The sequence below is a fragment of the Carettochelys insculpta genome, chromosome 3 (genome assembly GCF_033958435.1).
Source record: "Carettochelys insculpta isolate YL-2023 chromosome 3, ASM3395843v1, whole genome shotgun sequence".
Classification (NCBI taxonomy): Eukaryota; Metazoa; Chordata; order Testudines; family Carettochelyidae; genus Carettochelys; species Carettochelys insculpta.
In genome coordinates, this window is record NC_134139.1 from 172,647,664 (window position 1) to 172,666,175 (window position 18,512).

The 18,512-nt window shown below is 38.6% G+C and overlaps 1 protein-coding gene across 3 annotated transcripts in view; it reads left to right on the top strand.

Annotated features, from left to right (window-relative positions):
* Positions 1–18,185, top strand: part of SNTG2 (syntrophin gamma 2) — a 329,137-nt gene extending 310,952 nt beyond the window's left edge. For 2 of the 3 annotated variants that reach the window (XM_074988929.1, XM_074988931.1), the window contains 2 exons: positions 3,679–3,789; positions 16,512–18,185. In XM_074988929.1, coding sequence (XP_074845030.1) covers positions 3,679–3,789; positions 16,512–16,643 — 243 coding nt within the window. In that variant the 3' untranslated portion in view covers positions 16,644–18,185. Of the gene's footprint in view, positions 1–3,678; positions 3,790–15,245; positions 15,349–16,511 lie in introns of all 3 variants that reach the window. The other variant, XM_074988930.1, reaches the window with a different exon arrangement.
* The last annotated feature ends 327 nt before the right edge of the window (positions 18,186–18,512 follow it).

Genomic DNA, 18,512 nt, shown 5'->3' on the forward strand with positions numbered 1-18,512 from the left:
AAAATAATTTATTAGGTGATGAGCTTTTGTGGGACAGACCTACTTCTTCAGATCATAGCCATACCAGAACAAGACTTAATATCTAAGGCACAGAGAACCAATAATAGAAATCAAGGTTGACGAATCAGAAAAATATTATCAAAGTGAGCAAATCAGAGAGTAGAGGGGCAGAAGGGGGGTGGGAGTCAACAATTAGATAAAGCAGAAGAGCCCCTGTAATGACCTAGAAAATTCCCATCCTGGTTCAAACCACATGTTAATGTCAGCTTCCAGGTGAAAGAGTGTGAGACTAGAGTTTCAACCTGTAGTTTCAAACAGATCTGCATTCTGCTTCTCAGTTGACAGTAGTTCAGTGAGAAATAAAGTGATTCTTGTAAATGTAAAGTTTGGAGAGTATGTCAGGGTCCCTTGGATGAATAATGCCAAATAAATAAAATATATATTCATCATTTAAAAAAATAAACTTAATCCTTGTTTTTGTGCCCTACATTGTGAAAGGAAATATGAGTGTGAAATAAAAATTAGTGCCTGCCCAGAAGTCTACCCAGAAAATTACTAACAGGAAAAGTTACCTGGAGCAAATTGTGGCACCTGCCTATATTTTCCTGTTTAGTTTCAATGAGTTTTGGTATGACTGCTGCCATTGTCAATGGAGAAGTGTCCACAGATTTCACGAAAAAAGCTTTTTAAAAATACATAAACATAGAATGAAGAACTGTAGCTTTAGTATAGAAAAATGGCAGCTCTAATATCAAATTGTCTCCTGTGTTTTCAGGAGGAAAAAGGGAAACATTAACTTAATCAATGTTTAATGAAAGATCAGAGTACCCGATCAATATGTGCTGCCCTGACTAATTCAGTTTATTCAGGGGGAAATGCTGCAGAAAAATGCTGAACCTCAACAGTAATTTCACACTGACACACTAACAGAAAGTATAAGACACTTATGACAGTTAGGGAAAATAGAAGGCACAGTCTCTGCAGAAGGCAGTTAGATTCACAATTCTATTTCAGCCTTGAGCATTATCTGTCAGTATTCTAGGGACTGGGGCTGAGGTCTTTTACACAGTCATCTCTCTACTTTAAAAAGTGCAACCTTTCCCCTACATACTTTGTTGTCTTCAGCAACACTTATCCAATCAGCACAATCCCGTTTCATGCTAGAGCTCCTGATACCTCCATTGCTGTGGTTGTCAGGTGGTCCTACACAGCCATTTCCTCAATCATTTAGCATCAGAAGAAAGGAAAGATGGCAGGAAAGGGCCACTGCTCCCACTCCAGTCCAGTGTATTTTCCAGGCAGGAAATATCTGCTCTAGGGACAGTGGAGGAGAGAAAAAGGATTTCATTGGCCATAGCTGCCAATTTTCCTGATATGGATAGCAGCTACTAAACTCAACTAAGAGGATGGCATTGAAACATATTCTGGTTGTCCAGCTACTCTGTACAATAGTTTAGGAGTCTCCCTAATATATGCTTTACAGCAGTTGATTATCTGTTGTGTTAGGAAATCTGGGGGACTACATACCGGAGGTGGCAGGTTGAGAGGAAGTGAATTAGGATTTTCCTATCTTTTCTCAACACTTTTCTTATTGAATCTTTTCTTAATACCCTTCCACGCCCATTCAAAGGAGTAGAGACCATTCCAAGCCCAATGAAAGCTCCCAGGTCCTTCCCCTCCCACCACCATATAGATAAGTGAGGTACTTTTTTCAATTAACCTTTGCTCACCTTTTGGAGAAGCTCATGACCAGTGTGACCAGTGGAAACCTGGTATTATCCCAAAGCCAAAAATTGCCTTTTTTCTATTCCTCCTTTCCTATATCTCTTCCCATGTGCTTTTTTGTACTCAGACAGCACCCCCACTCCTACCCATCCAATCCCCTCCCCATCCAATCTCATGGCTGGGGCAGGCAAGGTGACTATACTACGTACCGGTAAGTATTGGCTCAAGAAAAGCACTGTATAAATAGATAGATAGTATCTGTAACTAACAAAGCTGCACCAATTCCTATTCTGGTTGAAAGAACTGATCCTTTCAATAGAGAGGATCACTATTTTCAATAGAGAGCATCACACACGGCCTCTGCTCTTCCAAAAGAACGGGCCGGGGATCAAAATATCCGATGCTAGGAGGAAAAAAGGGCCTCCAGGGCATCTATACTAATTTTTTTTTCTGAAAGAATCTTTCAGAAAAAGGTGCTCTTCCTCATCTGTGAGGGGACAAGGACCGCCAGAAGAAATACTGCGTTCTTTTGATTTCAGCTCAAAAGAGCATATTTTGTGTGTAGACACTCTGTGGGCTTTTTCAGAAAAGTCCCAGTTTTTTTCAAAAGAACTTACTAGTATAGATGTAGCCCTGGATTTTACTAACCATGTGTATCAGGCATTCAGTTTGTATGGAACAGTTCAAATCATCCCAGTACATCCATCTTCTGGGTGAGTGAAGTTAATCCAGTGTCTGTTGAAGAGGACTTTGCATTTCTCCTTGCCCTAATTAGAGCTTCATCCACAGAGCGGTCGTCACGGTCCAAAGCCAATCAGTATTATCTTCCAAATTTTGAAAAAGATTTACAGTCAAAACATCTGCTGTTTCCAGGTGAGACATACTGCTAGCCCACTTGAGGAAAACATCTGGCAAAACTGGATATTTTTAAAAAGCCACCTTCAAAAGATAAGGACACAGGAAACTGCTTTTCTGCCATTATTTCATTTTAAATGCCTTTTAAAGCTCTCACCTGAGAAAGATTCATGTTTCCTTCACCACCTCCAATAGGTTTCATTTCACCTTAGCATATAGAAGAATTTCCATTAATGTTACTGGATGTTACAGAAACATAAGAAGGAAATTGTACTCTGATTATTTGGTTTCTTTTTCTTTTCTTTTCTTTTTTTTTCCTTTTTTTACTTTCTAACTCCAAGACTAATACATGAAAAACATTTTGAGAAGTGCAGAAAATTACCATGATTTTAACATAATTAATTTCCCATGACCGATTTCAGTAAAACTCTCTTTGTATTTTTTAAAAATACCCCACTAAAACCAGTGGTTCACATTTTAGCAAAGCTCTTTATATTGCTGTGTAAGACACCTGAGGCTGGCACACACTTTGGGGATTCCTATTTCTTGGCCTACAAATGACTGAATAACATGCATAATAGTGCTGCTTCACATTTTTGTAGCACATCTCAGATAAGGATTTCAAAGCCCTTTGCACACATTAAAATTAAGCTTTGTGATATTGACAAAAGATATGGAAGTATCATTATCCTCATTATAAAACTGAGCCAAGTGAGACTTGAGAAATTTAAGATCTGGGTAGAAATCCTGGCCCAGTGAATGCAATAGCAAAGCTTCCTTTGACTTGAATAGACACAGGATTTTACCCTGAGCTCAGTATTTCTTTACATGGGTAGCCCATCTCAGCTTTCAGACTATTTCTGTCTGATTCTTTATGTTCAATTAGGGAAGTACTGGAAATTGTATCTTTTTTATATTATTTATGAAGCAGAGCTAATAAATCATTATGCAACCATCCTCTGTCCCAATTTCTGTCGAGCCAACATTTATTTTACATTACATATAAATTTTTGCTGTCTGATCACAATTGCTCAGTAACGCAAAGGTCTTGCAATAACAATGTAATGTTAGAGTGCTAATTAAAATTATCTTTTGCAGAATGTGCTCTGGAGGTTTAAATTCTCTCAACTCAAGGGGTCTTCAGATGATGGAAAAACAAAAGTAAAGCTGCTTTTTCAGAATCTAGACACCAAACAAATTGAGATGAAGGTAGTTGACATATTCTCTCTGAATTTTACAAAAAAGAAATTGAACTTAGATCGAACAAATTAAAATTTCTGTTAAATGCTGTACATATTTACAATCAACAGATAAATCACATATTATCTTTTTCTGATTCTCCAGCAACAATGAAGCTGAAATGTCTGTAAAATTATTGCACCATCTGTTCTGTGATTCTGTTCCTAAGCTGTAGCCTGAAAAATAGTGCTATATTCATTCAGAATAATAATTTGTCTGAAATGCCTTCTGTTAAGTATAGTTTTCCTGCAGAGGTGTAATATTTTAAAACATTGTTTTTTAAATGGATGTAAGAAAAAGAGTTAAATGCTGTTTTTGAAGTATTTTAATGTTTTTCAAGGTGACGTTAAAAATAGAGCTTAAAGCAAAAAAGTAGATTTTTCTTATTTATGTATTTAAAATATTATGTTACTGTTAGCGCATAAATAAGGACACAGTCCTTGATTTTGAAGAGATATAGAGCATGCAGCATTGTGTAGGCTCAAGTATTAAGAAGTGATAACTGTGGCTAGTTTTCTGGCCACTCAAGAGATTTTGAAATGAGGAAAGCCATTCAGAGATAGTGAATACATAAAAAGAGTGCTTTCAAAGTACCAGAGCAGCTGTACAGTGATTTCAAAAACAGTACCAAAATTGTTCAGAATCTAGCCTCCTCCATAGAGAGAGAAGATTTGGGAGTGAAAGTTAGGAAGCTAATGGTACAAACACACGTGTAAACTGTGAAGAAACAGAATACGAAAGTTTGTGAATGTCCTGCAGTGAGCATGTATTGCATTGCAAATCATTGTGTGTGTTCTGTTCTTAAACTAGACATAACAAAAAGTATGGTTTGACGTTATTTATTAAGGATGCATGCATTGCGACTCTTGAATTATTAAGATTTTTTTACCAAATTTGAAAAAAATGGCTCTTCCTGCTATTTTAGTTGCTGACCCTGGTCAAGTGGTTGCTGTAACATTTGGATCTCAGTCTAGTTTATGGACTTTGATCCAGCCAATGTCAGAGGGTGTTTCAAGTTCCCTATATTAGACTTTGTATGGGGGTTGGGGTCACTAGCAGAGTAAACAAGACTGAAGAATGGCAGAGTAAAAATACAAAGAGGCGAGGCATGTGAGGTAATATCTTCTATGGGGCCAACTGCTGTTGTTGAGTAAGACAAACTTTCAAGCTATAAAGTACCCTCTTCGGGTGTGTCTACACTTGCATTCCTCTTCTGAAAGAAGTATGCAAACGAGGTAGATTGAAAAATGCCAAAGAGGTATAAAGTTGCATATTCATCTCCTCATTTGCATATTCTAATTTCGAAAGAACTTCTTTTGAAAGAAGAAAGCCTGTGTAGACGCTTCTCTTTTGAAGATGGGTTTACTTTTGAAAGAGCAGTGTCTACACGGGCTTTCTTCTTTCGAAATTAGAATATGCAAATGAGGTGCTCAACATGCAAATTTATACATCATTTTCATTTCCGGTTTACCTCATTTCAAACCTCTTTCGAAAGAGGAATGCAAGTGTAGACACACTCTTCAAGTCCGGGAAAAGTATTCCCAGTGTTCAAGAAAAATGCAAGGTGGAACACGATTTTTTGTCAAAAGTAGTTAGTACATAATATAAAAGGCCAAGGTAGAATGGCTTGTTAACGCTTCTGCAGTAAGAAGACTCAAACAGGGGGATTAATGCATTGCAGGTCATAGTATTAAGTCATAAATCCAGTATCTCTGTTCAGCATATGATCTTTAGTGTCTAGCAGAGTAATGAATTTAAACTCCATGGCTCATCTTTTAAAACTGTTTCCGTGGAGGATGAGTTATTATTATGTCTACTTTCATCCAAAATTTTGATATTTCTTTGGAAAACCAAAAGCCTCTTCAGGTATTTTTGGATGAAAAATGAACTTTTTTGGTGTTTGTTTTCACCACATTTTTTTCAGTTTTTGGTTGCTGAAAAACATAGAAAAGTTAATTCTTTTGAACAAAAAGTCAAATGTTGGCAAGAAAAAAGCTATTTTCTAACCAGCTTTTTTATATATTATAAAGCTAAGTACCCAAAAAAGTGCCTACTACCATCAGTTGAACTACTTATGATCAGTAAACACCCACACCCAACAGTGAGTGTCTGCCATACTGGATCCTATACATAAATAGGGGCATGCGTTAGTAAGGGATGCAGAAGATTTGGCTTCAGGAAGGTTTCTGATTGACCATTGATGTGCCTCAATATCCTATTTGTAAAATGGGAACAAAAATACTTCCTTACTTCACAAGTATTTTCATTATTGTTTGTTAAGAACATTGAGCTCCTCAGATTGAAGATGCTGTATAAATAAAATATATATGAGTGTTTATGCACAAATATACAAGTACAGCTCAAATGTTGACAGCATAGAATGAAAGCTCATTGAGTGGCATGAGTATCGGAATGCCACTCAAAAATCCATAGATTCTGCGGCAAAAGGGACCAGTGTGCTCATCTCATCTGACACACTTCAAAACACAGCTATAGGACTTAATCTGAGTAATTCCTGTGTGTAGTGTTATGCAGCTTCTTTGGGTACACTTACACTGCATGTTCCACATCTATGCGCCAAAAATACACACTGCATGCTCCCCTAGTGTGTATGTAAATAGCACTGTAGACTGTGAAATACTGCTTATGTGAGTAAAGACATGCTTGAACTTTGTGGTTATGTACCCTGAATCACTCCACACACATTCAAACAGTACCTTCTCCATCTATGCTGCTATTTTTTACCACTGCACTATCCAATGATCTCCCCACTCTTTGAGCCTTTCCCAACCACCATAGTGACAGGCTCTGGCAGTGGGAATGCAGTGGGGAAAGGCTGTCATATTTGCTTTTCTCTGGTGGATCCACAGTATAGATGCCAGTTGCTTTTCACAGCTATGTATGCCCTACACACCACCTTCAGTAAAATGTGCACTGTGGTTTTAACTTTACAGTTCAGAATTACTGCTTGGCCACAAACGGATACAGCACTGATACCCGCTCATTCTGCATATTATTAGTACAATCCATGTGACATGTAACAAGGGAAGAATTTCAGGGAGGAAGATGGGGCCAAACAGAGATATGCAGCCAGTAACAAGAAACACAAATGTAATCAAATAATGGAAATTTCATTTATCTTCAGTAGACGAGCTAGTAAATGTCAATCGAAGCTCAGCATAGATGATTTATTACATTCTCTTGGCAGCAACACTGCAGTTAATGTTACAAAAGAGTTTTCCAAATTACCCCTGATTTCATAGTCTTGTAGCTGGCTTAAAAACTCTCATTAGGAAATTAAATTTCCATCCTTGGTATCTGAATTAAGGTGCTCTCTCTCTCAGTACAGTCTGAGCAAAATTCCTTGTTTTGTATAGTTGGATTCTAGATGAGTGAAAAAATACACTGCTCACATTAAAAATAATGTTGCCATTTTTCTTCACACAGATAACCCAAAACAATCATAAATAGTCAGACTTTGCATGTTGTTAGCTTCTGATCAAGTTTGCAGGGGGAAAGGGACGAATATTAATAAAGTTTGAACACGAGCAAATTTCTTTTCCCACCTATGTAACAGAGAATTCTTTGAAGTTAGAGTTTATGAGTTGGAGAGCAAGGCTTTAACAGTATGTCCTGTTTTTCATGCTGCTTTGTGGATATTGGGCCAGATCCTGCAGGCCCTCCACATTTAAGGTGCTACAGGACTGCTTGTCTTTTGAGATGCTACAGACTAACACGGCTACCCCCTGAGACTCCCTGTTTATTTCAGTAAATGAGGAAACACCTAATATCAGGTGGCCAGATTGAAAATATTTCTAAACTTAAAGTTTACATTAATGCACCAACACGAATATGAACAAGACCATACATGTTCCATTTTATACAGTGCTGCCTTCCAGCCACTCATTCGGCACTAGAAATCCATAAAGATTAAAGCCAACATGCATTCAGCAGGGAAACCCAGCCGAATCAGACATAATCTTTCACACATATAACTAAAAAATATTTGAATTGAAAGTATTCCACAATGACAGTAATTATCACTGATCTCTCTTTTCCTAGTTGAAAAGCTGTTTATATAACACTGATTAGAGGAGTCTGAAATCTTGTATATAATCTTTTAGATTGCTCCCATTCTGACCAGGCCCTGATCTTGATACAGTAAATGCATATAGATTAGATAAAGGAAAATCCAAAAAATCAAATGAGAAGGTTTATAGGATATTTGCTTTTTTTAAAGGTTCATATGCTGCTTTCTGTCTTTTGTACGGAGTGCTCATTAATGTCACTGAAGGTTGAACATGTAAATTAGGACAGTGTGTGTCCAGAACTTTTAAAATACACTTGGGGCCTGATCCAAAACCTACTAAAGCCAATCAGAGTCTTAACATTGAATCACTTCTGTGTGGATCAAATTATATAATCTTTTTAAACAGTTTTGTGTGATATATGATATAACTTGCAGGCATTAATTCAATTTAAAAGCTTTTGTTTGAGTGGATCTGGAAACTGTTTTTCATAGACTATATAATAACAGAATACAGAAAAGGCTTACAATATAGGGAAAAGGGCCATGTACTTCATTTTAGTTGGAGGGAAAAAGAACAAATAAACAATAAAAGATATAAACCACAATATTTCTTCTCTCTTGGTATTTATATCCAGTCAATACTGATTAATAATCTAAATCTACTAATATATAAAATGTGCATTTAGAAACTTATTTCCATATATGCTCTATATCTCTGTGGCTTCTGATAGAAAAAAAAGAATAAAGATTACGTGGTAAAATTGACAAAGGAGTCTAATTAATATTTTAGACTTATTTTTCTTTCACAATGAGATGTAATTTTGCATATGAAACATGAATGAATATTTTAGCAGCTAGTTGTCAGTTACTACCAGTTACAACAAAGTGCAAACCTCAGTTAAGTTCCCAGAGAGTTTTCATTCTTTCAGAATAGTTGCTGGACTAATATTACTAAATCTGCTGACTAGCCACAAAATAGAGCAAAAGCCTAAAAGATTCTTAACACTTCTTTTTTTAAAAAAACACTTGAATATTTTAACCAGCTACAAATGAAAACAAACAAAGAAACAGTTAGCCCATCCATAGTTACACTGCTATGCTGGCTTCATATGGTTATGTTCATACTTTATTGCTTTTACTTAAGGGCAGAAGTAATGCTTAGCTTGAAAATGTTACCCTCTTCCATGCTATTAGCTATTAGTCCCTGATCATGAAAGTCTGGGCATCGGTAATTCACATTCAGTCCCAGGGAGTCAGCACTTTCCAGAACGAGGAGATATGTAAGGGGTGTGCTTTATAAACAGTTTGGTTCAGTTCAGATTAGAAGCCTTTTTATGGCAACTTTTCCCCTTACTATAGTAAGTGGTAATAAAATGTCAACAGAATTGGAGGTGGTGGTGAACGTGGCAAACTGCTTTTGGTACGAGCAGCTACAGGGGTAGTAAATCTGTGTGGATAAGCTGCATTTGGCTGATTGTAGGCTTACACCTCTTTTACATTTATATAGTAGCTTTAACTGCTGCCCAGGCCGTTTTTACACAGGCCACTTCCTTTGGAAGTGGCACGCTAATACACGGAGCGAAAGATGCTAATGAGGTGAGGATGCAAATTCCCCGTGCCTCATTAGCATAATGTCATGTGATTTGGAGCCCGGAAGACCATTCTTATGGACTCCAAAATGCCATGTAGAAGCACAACCCCGTGGGGGCTTCCAGAAGGAAGTCCTCCTTCCGGAGGCCCCTTCTTCCCAAAAATTTTTGTGAAAAAGGGGCCTCTGGAAGAAGCACGTCCTTCCGGAAGCCCCCCTGGGGGCCGCACTTCTACATGGCGTTTTGGAGTTCGGAAGAACAGTCTTCCGGACTCCAAATCATGTGATGTTATGCTAATGAGGTATGGGGAATTTGTATCCACGCCCCATTAGCATCTTTCTCTCTGTGTATTAGCATGCCACTTCCGAAGGAAGTGGCCTGTGTAGAAACAGCCCTAGTGCATATAGGCTACACCTGTTGCATATTTAAATAGAAGTTTCAGCGGCTCCCCCTAGTGCCCAGGAGATATTCATGTCCTGTAGAGGCATATTCCCTCCAGCCACCATTGCCGAAGCTGTTCACTTCTCCCTTCTCCCTAAAACAATGCACGCTTCTCAGAAATACAGATAAGTCCCAAACAACTGGTTCTTCAGTGGCTTGATTTTCAAAGGCTCCACACTCACAACTGAGGTTAGATTTTTTTCAAAAGGTTTCCACTCCCAATAGCCACTCAAATAAGGACAGACTTTTAAAAAGTGCTCAGCATTTTCAAGCACATAATGCACTGAGCTCTTGTGAATATCTGGACTTTCATTCTCCTGCCTAAAAGGGAGGTGAGTGATCCTGAAGATCTAGACCTAATTGTGTTTGCTAAAGTCTTTTAAAAGCCTGGTTCTGTGTGATCATAGGAAGCCTAATCAGACCTCTTTGTTTTCGAATTTAGATTGGAAGCTGAGAAATACTGTGTTGCTTTGTGTCACGTTAGTTAGAATTACCATTAAGACTACCTAGCCATCTCTACACATGCCACTTTCTCTGAAAGTGCCATGCTAATAAACAGCCTGAAATATACTAATAAGGCACCGATGTAAATTCCCCATGCCTCATTAGCCTAAGGTCACATGATTGGAGTCCAGAAGATGCGGTTCCAGACTCCAACACAGCATGTAGAAGAACGGCCCCCCCAGGGGGGTGTCTTCTGGAAGATATCCTACTTCCGGAAGCCCCTTCTTCCTGAAAATTTTCAGGAAGAAGCAGCCTCCAGAAGGAGAACTTCCTTCCGGAAGGTCCCCTGGGGGCCATGCTTCTACATGCTTTCTGTAGTCCGGAAAAGCATCTTCTGGACTCCAAATCATATAACCTTATGCTAATGAGGCATGGGGAATTTATATCCATGCCTTATTAGCATATTTTGGGACATTTATTAGCAGTAATGGCTCCTGTTCTCAAGGTAATTGTGTACTCCTGTATTCCTTCCCTGCTGAAACCAGACTGTGCAGCGGTATTTGTGCTAATAGAGTTTAAATAACCTTTTAACTAAAACATATACAGATATCAACATCTAGCTGAATTATTCATGATTAACTCATCCTGAAAGCCTAAAGATTGAAGGAAATTTTGAACAATGAGAACACTAATTTACTGCATGGTCACCAATGCTGTGCGGTATCATAACAATTTGAGTTTAGAAAAAGGTTTCAGCCTTATTTCTGAATTTGCTTGCATATGTGGGTTTGTTAAACACACTTATTTGTGCTTTAATGTAATTTATAGTAACATCTCAGGAGAGGCATTTGGACAAGTTGAACCAAAATTCATTCCATTACAGCTTACAAGAGTGGCAGTTTTTTGTAAATTTCCAATTGATTTAAATTCTTAATTTAAATATAGGGACACAGCGTAGCACTTAATTTCCCAGGCCACAGATCTCAGGCTAATGCTCCACTCAAGGTTACTAAGACTTTGAGAAGTTGTAACTCTGTGTGCATGCCATCTCTTTGGAGAAAGATAAGTAGCTACTTCTCAAAATAAATAGTGTATTTAACCTGTAAAAACATATTGAAAATATGATTTATAGGGAAGGGGCTGGTCTAGTAAAGCACTTACATTTTGACTTGGCTTAAATCCTTGTACTCTGTCTCAGGACAAAACTTATAGTTGACTCCAGGAGTAACCCAGTTGTTGTCCTTCAGTCTCAGTAGATCTTCTCCATGTTGTCCGAGGTCTTTCTCTTTCACTTTTTCCATGTGGGTTCCATTTGAGAGCTTGACAGACACTGCTGGATAATGGTTTTCTGAGAGTGTGACCTAGCTATCCCCATCTTGATTTGAACATCAAGTGGTTCTTGTTCAGCTCTATTCCAAGGCTCCCCATTTGTGACCAAGTCTTGCCATTTGGTGTGAAGGATGTACCTCGGGCATCTGTTTATGAATGGCTATGGCTTGTGATTTGAAGACCTTTTAGTATGCCAGGTCTTGCATCCATGCACGAGCACGCTCTTCACATCTGTTTTGAAGATCCACAGTTTCATCTTCATAGATGTTATCTCTGATGTGCTTACCTTTAAAAAAAATTAAGTAGTTTTCTGCTGATCATCTTCACGAGTGCATCTTCAAAATTTGGAGGCCCATTTTTTCATCTCAATTGTATGTCACTTTTACTCCTTGCCACTTCATATCAGCAAAATCAGACCCCAAAATTGGAAGTCAAATCCTAGTGAGAAAAATAGAAAGGAGCATAAATTGTCAAGTCAAGTGCAGAAGTATGGTAAGGCAGGCCAAGAAAGAGTCTTAAGAACAACCAGTTAAGGACACAATATTTTTATATATATAAAAAGCAGGAACCTTCCAAACAGTCTGGCCGTTTCTACACATGCCACACATTAAGAAAAGGCATTTCAAAACTGTGCAAGGTTTTAAAAGGGGTGGGATTACTTCTGGTCTCCATGACTTCTTGGCAGTGGAGTTCACAACTGTATTCAGTGCAGTCAGTGTCAGACATTATAGGGCAGCTGCTGGAAGACTATTAAGCTATGTCTACACTCGACAGTTTTTTGACAAAACTCACGGCACGTCCACACTAAAAAGGTGTTCTGTCAACATACTGTCAACAGAACTCAGCACTTTTGTCAGCAGCCTTCTGCTTCCCCACCATGGCTACATCTACACGTGAAGCCTACATCGAAGTAGCCTATTTCGATGTTGCATCATCAAAATAGGCTATTTTGATTAATATCGTCTACACTTCCTCCAGGGCTGGCAACGTCGATGTTCAACATCGACGTTGCGCAGCACCACATCAAAATAGGCGCAGCGAGGGAACGTCTACATGCCACAGTAGCACATATCGAAATAAGGGTGCCAGGCACAGCTGCAGACAGGGTCACAGGGTGGACTCAACAGCCAGCCGCTCCCTTAAAGGGCCCCTCCCAGACACACTTGCACTAAACAGCACAAGATACACAGAGCCGACAACGAGTTGCAGACCCTGTGCATGCAGCATGAATCCCCCGCTGCAGCAGCAGCAGCCAGAAGCCCTGGGCTAAGGGCTGCTGCACACGGTGACCATAGAGCCCCGCACGGGCTGGAGAGACAGCGTCTCTCAACCCCCCAGCTGATGGCTGCCATGGAGGACCCCACAATTTCGACGTTGCGGGACGCGGATCGTCTACACGGTCCCTACTTCGACGTTGAACGTCGAAGTAGGGCGTTATTCCGATCCCCTCATGAGGTTAGCGACTTCGACATCTCGCCGCCTAACGTCGAAGTTAACTTCGAAATAGCGCCCGACGCGTGTAGCCGCGACGGGCGCTATTTCGAAGTTAGTGCCGCTACTTCGAAGTAGCGTGCACGTGTAGACACAGCTCATGAGACAGAATGCCTTTCTTGACGGAGTCTGTCAACAAAAAAAGCCATGTGGATGCTGCGAGGGCCCCTCTGTCAACAGACAGCGCTTCAAGGTCACCAAGCAGCCCTGTCTGCTGTGCTTCTGGGTGGCTGTTCTGTCAGGCAATTGGCCAGGCAATCTGGCCACTGTCTGTTAACGGACTGGATCAACAGGGTAATCTGCTTTCCTGTGTGGCTGTGATCATTTGACAGAAGTTTTGTCCCAAAATATCTTTGGGCAGTAAATTCTGCTGACAGATCACTATAGGGTAGACATAGCCTTAAAGTCTATGGCTACGTCTACACATGCAGCCAACATCGAAATAGTCTATTTCGATGAATAACGTCTACACGTCCTCCAGGGCCGACAACGTCGATGTTCAACTTCGACGTTGCTCAGCCCAACATCGAAATAGGCGCAGCGAGGGAACGTCTACACATCAAAGTAGCACACATCGAAATAGGGATGCCAGGCACAGCTGCAGACAGGGTCACAGGGCGGACTCAACAGCAAGCCGCTCCCTTAAAGGGCCCCTCCCAGACACAGTTGCACTAAACAACACAAGATACACAGAGCTGACAACTGGTTGCAGACCCTGTGCCTGCAGCATAGATCCCCAGCTGCCGCAGAAGCAGCCAGAAGCCCTGGGCTAAGGGCTGCTGCCCACGGTGACCATAGAGCCCCGCAGGGGCTGGAGAGAGAGCATCTCTCAACCCCCCAGCTGATGGCCGCCATGGAGGACCCGGCAATTTCGACGTTGCGGGACGCGGATCGTCTACACGGTCCCTACTTTGACGTTCAACGTCGAAGTAGGGCGCTATTCCTATCTCCTCATGAGGTTAGCGACTTCGACGTCTCGCCGCCTAACGTCGAAGTTAACTTCGAAATAGCGCCCGACGCGTGTAGACGCGACGGGCGCTATTTCGAAGTTGGTGCCGCTACTTCGAAGTAGCGTGCACGTGTAGACGCAGCTTATAGGTTGCACACAATGTCCACATTTGCACCACACTAAACACAATTTGTCAATCAGGTCCCTATGCCCTTTGGGGAAAGGGTGTTACTGCGTTGCTGTAACACAGTCCTTGTGTCAGAGGGAGACACATTTGAGTCGACACATGCATAAACAGGTCAACAGAAGGATACTTACATCAATGTAACTTTGTAGTGTAAACAAGGCCTAACTTAACTCATGTTAACCATGTAGCAACACTCTGTAGTAATCCTACAGACAGGGGTAGCTGTATTCATGTTATAAATATATTTATCTCCCCCATTCTATAAACAAAAGTGCTTTGTTGAATGGTATGCTAGTATTGCAGTGTGTGGGAGGTTTACTTGGGCAATTGTATATTTATTTGGCTGCCAAGGAAATCAAGCTCAGTATCTCAAGCTAAAGAAGTGAATGAAATGGAGCTGCTGAAAACAAACAAAATGTCTTAGGTATCTGAGCAAAGTTAATTACAAGACGCTAAGTACAATAGTTACAGAAAATTGAAAAATCAGCCATAAGGACAATAAAATATAAAGCGAAAAAAACTCGTCTCATGGAATCTATATGGTGGGAAAAAAAGCTATTCTGGGAAATATTTCCTTTCAAATTACAATGGTCATTCATTCTAGTGCTTTGTATCTAAAAGTATATGAGATGTAAACCAAGGTTCTGATAAACTATGTCCATTAAAAATCCTGAATCAGTGTTAATCATAGTAGGATCGACACTGGTATCTTAGTCAAATTCCAAGTATTTCGTGCTTATCTGCAATACTTTTTGCACTTTCAGCTGGATATTGGATTCTTTGTTCTGTTGTGTGTAGCTCTGTCACGGTGCTTTACTTCAAGGGAGGTAGAAGTAGTCCTCATATATAAAGTACTGTAAGGACAGCATTGGGATGCTTACAATTTAGAAGAAAAAAAAAACCTATAAATGTTTAATCATTGTATTTGTCACTGAAGTTAATAAGAAAATATATCTCCATTTTCAGAGAGCGCTACTTGGCAATCTTGGGCCTCATCCTGCAGCCCTTACTCATGTGAGTAATCCTCACTCACATGAGTATTTCAATTGACTTCAATAGGACTGCTTGGGTGAGTAAGGACTAATTGTGTGAATAAGGGTTGCAGAACTGAGTCCCTAAACAGCTGGGAATTTTAACATTTTTTCTTTGTTTGTGGAAGCTTTAGAGAAATATTCTGCCATACAGAGAAATTGTGCTTGTTCAAGGAACATACGTTCTTCAGTGGTAAAGCGCTCTAAGGACTGGGGGGTTTTGGTTTTTTGTTTTTTTTCAGAACACAAACTTAAGTTCCAAACACAGTGTTTGAAGCAATTTGCTTTAGGAGAGATAATAAAATACTATGATGGCAATCACAAATGTCCAGTACTTTGAATTATAGTAGAGTAAATTATATACTTTGTAAATAAGCACACTTATTAAATGTCCTCTTGAAATGAAGTGTTTTCCCCTCAGAATGGAACACATTCCCATGGTTTATTTGCCAGGTAGACACTTTATAAATTATAGTATCCTGTAAATTGACCAATTTTAAGCTATATTCTTCTACCAGAAAATCCTCCCTTTACTGGCAGGTAATGATTGGAGAAATAAGTGATATAACTTGACACAAAAAGTAAGATACGAGTTACTAAAAGTAGGAGAGAATTTATGAGGGTGAAAAACAACTCTGACTTACTCACAGAGCCAGGGTTTATTGATTGTGTGTCCCATCACTTTTTTTAAGCAAGCAGTATTAGTGTACATCTTCTAAATTTTAAATGCCTTTCAAGTCATTCTAAAATGGACTGTAATGCTTACAAACTACATAGAAGACATTAGGTGAAGTTCTTTTTCAGACTTATGCATTATGAATGTTCTATTCACTGTGCAAATTTCCTGCATTTTATGGCCACCTTTCCATAACAAATGTATCCAGACATACACAAATTCACTGTTGCTTTATAAATGCAAACTAAATAGCTTATTTCAGTTGTCACCTTGTGTAAAATGCAATAAAGAAAGAAAGAAAGAAAGAAAAGCCAATTGTCATAATTCAAGGCCTTGTAAGTAAGAAAGAAAAGTAAGAAAATTGATCTTTAATCTTATTAACATGTTCCTATGCCTGGCCTTAACGTTTCAGTTTTTCATGTAACTTACAATGTTATTTGCTATCTTGTCTTTTTCTTTCTTAATTAAAATTACTGGATCCCTAGTATGATTCATCTCTGTTTTGTCTTTTACTTTCTTTTGCAGGAACTTGAATTTCAGGATCTGACTGCAGTTTTACACTGTATTCACTCCTTTATAGCAGCAAAAGTGGCATCCCTGGATCCTGTGTTTATAGATACCCAGAGTATTGCAAAAAAATACATGTATAGTAACTGAAACCCAATTCTGTGTTGTGATTATTGAAAATAAATTATTTTCGTAAAGAAATTAGTTATTTCATGCACAATATTGCAATTCTGTGTGGTTTTATAAGAATCCTATAGTTGTGCTATCAATAAAAATGCTACTAGTTTTCATATTTTTTCAGCATTGTTAAATCTCCTGAGTTAACAAACATTAATTCAAACTGAGTCTGTTTCTTTTCTTTAATGTTAATCGAAATCCCTGAATGAAAATGTCCATACTGTAGTATTTGTAGTGTTATTTTGACTTTTTTTTTTCTCAGAAGTTGCATCATGGTGAAAGTAATATGAAAAACAGGGACCAACATTTGCTTGTTTTGTGCCTGATGTTAGGCTCCAAATATTTGGCATGATTTTCATATGGGGGTAAGCACACAGGAACATCCATAGCCTTTTTTGTGGAAGAAAAGAGTGAGATTTTCAAACGTATTTAAGGAAGTTAGGTGCCCAATTCCCATGAAATTAATGCAATGGGCTTTTGACATGCTTAGATGCTATTGAAAATCTTACCTCCAGCTATTTTTATAGGTGCCAAAAGGCCTGATTCTTTAAAGTGCTGCGCGCTCTTACCCTGATTCAGAATACTGCCTACCCACATGCTGAAATCTCAGAATATGAGTAGTCCCAGTTAAGTGGGAATGTAAAGTTAAGCATATGTTTAATTACTTTGATGGGTCCTGTTAAGAATGTTAACTACTTGTGTCAGGCCAGGCCTCAGCTACAGTAGTACCTTGGAAGATATGAGCCCTAAATTTGTATTTATGAACCTAACCTGAAGCTGTCATTTTTGAAACTTTGGGCAAGGGTTTCTTTTCTGTCCTTTGATAAACTCCCTCATTACTCGTTCTTCCACTCATTCATGTATGGCACTGTATACCCTGTCTTTGGTTCTTCTCCTGTACAGTCGTGATTAACTTCTTAAAAAATTGTTTTGTTTGTGTGAGGTAAGATATGAGGTAGATATATCTACCCATAGACTTTCTCATCATTTTCTAAATATTGCAGGTCAAATTCTGACCTCATAAACTTGCACGTAAATCCAGCAGATGTCAGTTAAGGATGTCTGTGCTTAATATGGAAAGAGTATGGCTTTTGTTTAGGACTTGTTCTAACTTCCTTCTGCACAGTGTATCTGTTATGATGAAAAAATTTTCCTAAATATACAGATAACATTACCAGCTATTTAGAAATAATAAGAAAGACATTTTCAGTTTAGGGCCTTTCCCTTCAAAATAATCTCAATAATTCTATTTGGCTCTAATAAAAACCACAGCTTTTTTCTAGCTGAGTCCTGAAAACTCAGAAGTACAGGATGAAACAGAAAGAAAACTCTAAGTACAGTGATAATTATAATTATTGTAAAATGAGAGATAATGTCAGGGGTAGCATTTTCAATTACAATGTTTGATATTTGCACCAAGATGTGTTAAAAGGGGTATGTCCGTTTGCCAACCAAGCATAAGAAATAAATATTTTTATTTATTGTAAATAAATATTTATAATCAATATGGTCTTCTATTTTAACAAATGTCATTTAAAATTTATATTAAATATTTTTCCAAAACATGTTAGTGTCTTCTTGAAACATGATTTTAACCAAAATGTTACATATAACTCTTTTAGATGTTTGAGTTTATAGCATTATACCTTCACAAAATAATATCAAATAATTTATTTTATTGATTGGTCTCAATTGTTAAAAAGAATGATTATAAAACATATATTTAGTGTGTAAAAAAGAATGATGGAGCTGATTCTCTACTCCATTATGCTGGTTTGATGTTACACATAATTAAACACTAGCAAGAAACCTGTGCAATAGATCACACAAGTTACGAGGAGA